Genomic DNA, 6,941 nt, shown 5'->3' with positions numbered 1-6,941 from the left:
TTAACTGCTTACCTTACTCGCTAAATTAATCTGTTTAGTAATTTTTATTAGGAAATTGTTGTATCCATTGTTTTTATTAATACTTGCACAATATCTTCTATATATACAACTCGATAAGCCCTTCCCCAGTTAGAACTAAGAATTATCAATTAAAACTGGAACACAAAGAAATATTACTTGAGGAGATCAAGGTCAAATGAGTGCTTTTCTCTTTTATTGTGCAAAGTTTTTTACAAAACTCATCAACATTTTATAGCGACCTTAAAGAGAATATTTAAAGTGATTTTTTTTAAAGCTGTTTCTATACAGCATACCAGGATATAAAGTCTAAAGAGATAAATAAGAGCTTTCAATTTCGCCACTTATCTTATGACAATAAATGAGTTCATACAAAGTACTTGAGGAGGTTATATATCAGTTTCCAGTTTGAAAGCTCAGTTTAATTTGGATCGTTGGAGAGAATTGATCAGAAAACTGCGAAGAAGGGTAGAAACACTCAACATCATAATGAAAATGGCACTGTTTGCCCAAATTTGGGTGTTCGTAGCCTTGTTAGAACTTTATCATCTATCTGGCGTTGAATCCTATGGATCTCATGTTTGCATTCGTCCTGAAATGGTGACCTATTTATATCCGGTTTACAAGTCTAAAATGGTTCCTTACCAAGAGCATAGCTTGTGGCGAGGATGGCAAACAAAATATCGTCGCGAATATAGCTGGCAAGATGAGGTAATTCAACAATGATCAAGCTTCTTTTAAAAAGCATAACAAAATGGAAAGTGAGAGTGACAGTGAAGTGGTTTTTGACTTAAAAAAATGATTTTGCCCTTACTGAAGAAATTTATCCATTAAAAAAGTTTTAAGAACACAATTTATTCCAAGCCATTAGTCATTTTTTGATAATAGTGAATCACAAACACAAAAAAAAATCTCCCCAAAGCCCGTTACCAAAATGTATGTGAATGAAAAAATTTTTTTATAAGTAACATTTGATGATTAAACAAAGCTTCAATTGCTTAAAAGTATTAAGTGTTAATTTTTACTGGAATTTATTTATCGCCAAGAAAAATTTCTTTAGACAATAAAAAAATTAAATAGCCCCTTCCAAAATCAAAGCTTCAAAGATAAAAAAAACCATTAAGCAATTATTATTAAACTATTAAGTTATTATATGGAAATTACTCATATTTTTAAGCGGAAGCGATTAAATATTTTTCCCCCTTTTTTAGATTCGCTACAAAATGGAAAACAGGCAATTTTGTTGTTCTGGCTACGAGGGATCTGTCGAAGCCTGTAAGCCAATCTGCACAAGAGGATGCTCTGGGAACAGTTTCTGTGAGGCTCCTGGGAAATGCAGCTGCAAGGAGGGCTACGGTGGACCAGACTGCCAGCCCGTCTGCCCAGGCGGATGTGGCAAGAATCAGGTGTGCAACCAGCCGAATCGTTGTAGCTGCCAAGATGGCTACGAGATGGGAAAGTCCGAAACCGACTGTGTGCCAGTGTGTCCGGAAGCATGTGGAGATCATAGTTTCTGCTCTGAGCCTGGCAAATGTGAATGTAATATAGGATACACAAAACTGGAAGGCAGCACAACCACCTGCGCACCTGTGTGCGAGCCTTCCTGCGGAACCAATTCGCGCTGCCAAGACCCGGACGTGTGCGTCTGCGATGATGGTTATCAGTCTGATCCGGCCGGAGGACCCTGCTCGCCCGTATGCCGTGAGGGCTGTGGAAATCACAGTAGGTGCGTTAGTCCGGAGGTGTGCCAATGCGACGAGGGATACTCTTTGGTGGGCAACGAATGCCAGCCAATTTGCCCCAAGGGCTGTCCGGCCAACGGGAAATGCATGCTCCCAAATGTTTGCACTTGCGATCCTGGTTACCTTATGAAGGGCGATCGCTGCGAGCCGCGCTGCAGTCCCGAGTGCTCCGACTACGCCCGCTGTGTATCTCCGGATTTGTGTGAGTGCTATCCGGGCTATGAAAAAACTGGAAATGGCAGCCACTGTGTGCCCAAGTGTAGCAAAGGCTGTCCAAATGGCTTCTGCTTCTCGCCGGAAGTGTGCATATGTAAAATCGGTCACCTGATGGGACCAGATCAAGAGTGTGAGCCCCAATGCAGCTTGAGTTGCGTCCACGGTCGTTGCACCCAGCCGGAGACCTGCACTTGCGATCAAGGTTATCGGTTTGGGAATGATTCCCAGCATATATGCGAGCCCATTTGCGAGAAGGGCTGCTTAAACGGGGACTGTGTGGCGCCGGATGTGTGCCTTTGCCACGTGGGCTTCCAGCCAGAGCCAAGCAACCATTCCATAACTTCGGTATGCATTCCGGTGTGTGAAACTGAGTGCGTCAATGGAAGCTGCTCTGCTCCGGGCCAGTGCACATGCCTAGAGGGTTACACTAAAATTGCAGGCTCGGAGACCCGTTGTACCCCGAATTGTTATAGTAAGTGCGAGTTCGGTGACTGCTTGGCCCCGGAGAAGTGTCAGTGCTGGGTAGGCTATGAAATGACCGATGAAGGTTGCCAGAGGCCAACAGAGACCACAACCATACAAATTAATCCCAGCTCCACTTCCATCACATCTGCTGACTTTCTTCACCTTCAAGATACGAATTGCACTACCAACTGTTCCTGTTGGACGGAATTTGATGAAGACGGCGTCTTGAGCACTGCCAAGTGCGCCAGGATTTGTCGCGATGAAATGGACAAGCCATGCCGGGATCTAAGCCTCTGTCGCTGTGACCCACACAGTGGCGACTTAACATGCAACAACAGCGGGGACGAGGACTACAGCTCGGAGGAAACTCGGTATGTTTGCAAGGTGCCCAAGTTGCGCCCACAGGAAGCCGAAGCCACAATTGCAATGAAACCAACCCAGAAGGCATCTACCTGGGTAATGTTAATAGCTTGGTGTTCCGGCATCATAGTTCTTGTGGCTGGGGCGATTGCTATCTACATTTTCTATCGACGCAATCTTCAGAGGCCTATGGACCCAATGCAGGCGGGAATATATGAAAACGATCTTTAGAAACTGAAATTTCTGAATTATACTTAACCAAAATTGTATTAAATTGTTATTTTCGTTCTTTAAAAATTAAATTCGAACAACTTAAAGCAAACGGAAGTGTAAAGTTTTTTTTGGCACCCAAGCCGCACACTTTAGGGGTAAGAAATTTTCAACATAAGTCCATTCAACATTTAGGAATTTGACACACGAGCAGACCAAAATGTTGATTAATATGCACATATATGGAAATCACTTTTATTAGGCGTAAATGCGATTGCAAAATATTTCAAAGTATTTAAAGTTTCAGTTAAGTTCTTCGACTACATGATACCCAATACTTCTCTAGTCTACTCCTCGACGCTTTTTTGAAATTTCTTGTCAATAAATAATGTTTACAAAATACGAATTTGTTCTCATTACTAATAAATAAATAAATGAATACATATATCGTTAGAAAAAATTACTTTAAAACATTTTTGAAAAGTTTGAAACAACTTTATGACCACATCCTGAAACAACAATGATGCTAGTTTAGAATGTTAGTTTTGAAGAGGATAGTTTATGTTAATATTAATAAGTCTGCCTGCAAAACTAAAAGAGCTTGTTAACTCCTAGAGAGTATTAACGCGTTCATACAATATAGAAATCTGCTTAGGAACAGTCAGACGGATGCTTATCAATAATACTGAAAATCTTAAGAATTTTGTTTCACAAAATAGTGCTACGAAATCAGCTACCACCGATGATAAAAAAAGAACAAAATATTGCAAAAACCCATATGTGTAAAGCAATTAAAATATGTAAGCTAGTTTAGTTTTGTACTAGCTCTCGACTGAGAAGGTCTGCGGAGATCTTAATAGGAAGAGTTCAATCATGACTAAGTTAAAAATTTTCGCATTAATTGCATGTCTGTCTATTAGTTTGGATTTAATCAAGGCAGCTGATAACGAAATAAAACCAAGTTGTGGAAAAATTTGCCAAGGCATTTTAAAAGCAAACAACAATTATGGATTACCGACAAAAGCTTCACAAAATTCTTCAAGTGCAATTACTGGTGAAGGATATGAAATATCATCCACATCTACCGAGAATGCTGTTGAAACCACACCATATACCACAACTGAGGAAGACCCCATAACATCAGAACCAAGTACAAGTTCAGTATCTGATACAGGCTTTGGTATATATATGGAAGCTGAAGATTCAACATCTACTACTGAAACTGAAGACGTCTCTACAAGTCCAGAATCAAGTACTAGTGCAGTAACTGATACAGGCTATAAAATATTTTCCACATCTACAGAGAATGCTGTTGAAAGCACATCACCATATTCCACAACTGAAGAAGACCCCATAACATCAGAATCAAGTACAAGTTCAGTAACTGATACAAGCTTTGATACAAGCGAAACTGAAGAGATCTCTACTAGTAAAGAATCCAGTACAAGTGCAGTTACTGATGCAGGCTATGGAATATCTTCCCCATCTACAGAGAATGCTATTGAAATCACATCACCATATACCACAACTGAAGAAGACCCCATAACATCAGAATCAAGTACAAGTTCAGTAACTGATACAAGCTTTGATACAAGCGAAACTGAAGACGTCTCTACAAGTCAAGAATCTACTGAGAATCCTATTGAAAACAGATCACCATATTCCAAATCTCCCAAGCCCACAATTAAGGAAAACCCCACAAGTTTGGAATCAAGCCCTGTACTTGTTGCGAATAATGGTCAATCTGAAACAGATTCCGAAGACCAAGTCGCAGCACCATCATCAAATGTAACATCTCCCTCATCCGCGCTTATATTGAATATGAAAGACTCGTCGAAAATATTTATTACATTAAATTTTCCTCATATCAATCTACCTCCAGATTTTCTTAAAAATACTCCTAAAGAGAATTCCACAACAGCGCACGACATTGTGGAAAACACATCACACTATTCTACACCTCTCGAACCAAAAACTGAGGACGTCGCCAGAAGTCCAGAATCAAATACTGCATTTATCGATCCTGTAGATCCTGCCAATCCTTTGGACAAAGTTGGACCCTCATCACAAAATCTTACATCTCGTAATTCCACATCTGAAGGGCCATATTCTAAATCTCCGAAATCCGCAACTAAGGACGACTCCCCAATTCCAGAATTAAGTGAAACTGCAGGACCTGTTGTAGGCAATAGTACGCCAACATCATCTAGAGCTACTCATATCAATCTGCCTCAAGATTTTTTTAAAAATACTCCTAAAGAGAATTCCACAACAGCGCACGACATTGTGGAAAACACATCACACTATTCTACACCTCTCGAACCAAAAACTGAGGACGTCGCCAGAAGTCCAGAATCCAATACTACATTTATCGATCCTGTAGATCCTGCCAATCCTTTGGACAAAGTTGGACCCTCATCACAAAATCTTACATCTCGTAATTCCACATCTGAAGGGCCATATTCTAAATCTCCGAAATCCGCAACTAAGGACGACTCCCCAATTCCGGAATTAAGTGAAACTGCAGGACCTGTTGTAGGCAATAGTACGCCAACATCATCTAGAGCTCCTTATATCAATGAGCCTCCAGATTTTTTTAAAAATACTCCTAAAGAGAATTCCACAACAGCGCACGACATTGTGGAAAACACATCACACTATTCTACACCTCTCGAACCAAAAACTGAGGACGTCGCCAGAAGTTCAGAATCAAATACTGCATTTATCGATCCTGTAGATCCTGCCAATCCTTTGGACAAAGTTGGACCCTCATTACAAAATCTTACATCTCGTAATTCCACATCTGAAGGGCCATATTCTAAATCTCCGAAATCCGCAACTAAGGACGACTCCCCAATTCCGGAATTAAGTGAAACTGCAGGACCTGTTGTAGGCAATAGTACGTCAACATCATCTAGAGCTACTCATATCAATCTGCCTCCAGATTTTTTTAAAAATACTCCTAAAGAGAATTCCACAACAGCGCACGACATTGTGGAAAACACATCACACTATTCTACACCTCTCGAACCAAAAACTGAGGACGTCGCCAGAAGTCCAGAATCAAATACTGCATTTATCGATCCTGTAGATCCTGCAGATCCTGTGGACAAAGTTGGACCCTCATCACAAAATCTTACATCTCGTAATTCCACATCTGAAGGGCCATATTCTAAATCTCCGAAATCCGCAACTAAGGACGACTCCCCAATTCCGGAATTAAGTGAAACTGCAGGACCTGTTTTAGGCAATAGTACGTTAACATCATCTAGGGCTCCAACATCTACCACATCTGCCAATCCTCCAACTAAGGTCGACCGCACGATTCCGAAACCATCACCCCCTGCAAGTTCAATTGCAGTACCAAATCCAACCAATGGTACTTCTTCATCATTTACCGAGAAGGTTGTTGGAAGCACATTACCGTATTCTACATCTCCCACTTTATTGACTAGTGTGGAATCAAGAACATCCACCCAAAGGGCTCTTAAAAACAAATCACCATATTTAATCAACTTTATCCAAATATTAACAAAAGTAATGGTATCTCAAAAATATTACTATAAAACCATGTTGGAGCCTCATGAAAATTCTTCCATAGTTGGAGCCTCATCCTTAAACGTTACATCTTTTAATTCCATAACAAAATGGCAGAGTTCGAGTCCGAAATCAAATACAAGTACAGTGTTACGCAAATCTGGGTACTATTATTCCATAACTACACGGCAGAGTTTGAGCCCGAAATCGAATAATAGCTTAGTATCAGATGGAAATAATGCTAAATCTGAAAATCTTTCCCAACTCAGTGTTGGAGCGCCATCGCAAATGAGTCTCCAATTCATAACTGCAGGTTCAAGTGCAACAAATGTTATTTTTTCAACATCTACCGAGAAAGTTTTTGGAAGCACATCACCATACTCTATATCTCCC

At 40.4% G+C, this 6,941-nt stretch overlaps 1 protein-coding gene across 1 annotated transcript; it reads left to right on the top strand.

Annotated features, from left to right (window-relative positions):
- The first annotated feature begins 429 nt into the window (after positions 1–429).
- LOC6498412 (multiple epidermal growth factor-like domains protein 11) lies at positions 430–3,123 on the top strand. The gene is made up of 2 exons (XM_001962714.4): positions 430–729; positions 1,230–3,123. The coding sequence occupies exons 1-2, from the start codon at positions 508–510 to the stop codon at positions 3,030–3,032; spliced, it is 2,025 nt and encodes a 674-aa protein (XP_001962750.2). The 5' UTR covers positions 430–507; the 3' UTR covers positions 3,033–3,123.
- Positions 3,124–6,941: the final 3,818 nt, after the last annotated feature.

Source organism: Drosophila ananassae, chromosome 3R (genome assembly GCF_017639315.1).
Source record: "Drosophila ananassae strain 14024-0371.13 chromosome 3R, ASM1763931v2, whole genome shotgun sequence".
NCBI lineage: Eukaryota > Metazoa > Arthropoda > Insecta > Diptera > Drosophilidae > Drosophila > Drosophila ananassae.
Note: the sequence above shows the minus strand (reverse complement) of the source record. Positions and strands in the feature narration are given on the sequence as shown.

What these genes read in the sequence shown, in the direction of transcription:
- LOC6498412 (XM_001962714.4), top strand. Translation starts at nt 508, where the DNA reads ATGAAAATGGCACTGTTTGCCCAAATTTGGGTGTTCGTAGCCTTGTTA. An exon ending in AATATAGCTGGCAAGATGAG is followed by an intron (nt 730 to 1,229) that starts GTAATTCAACAA and finishes CCCCTTTTTTAG; the next exon opens with ATTCGCTACAAAATGGAAAA.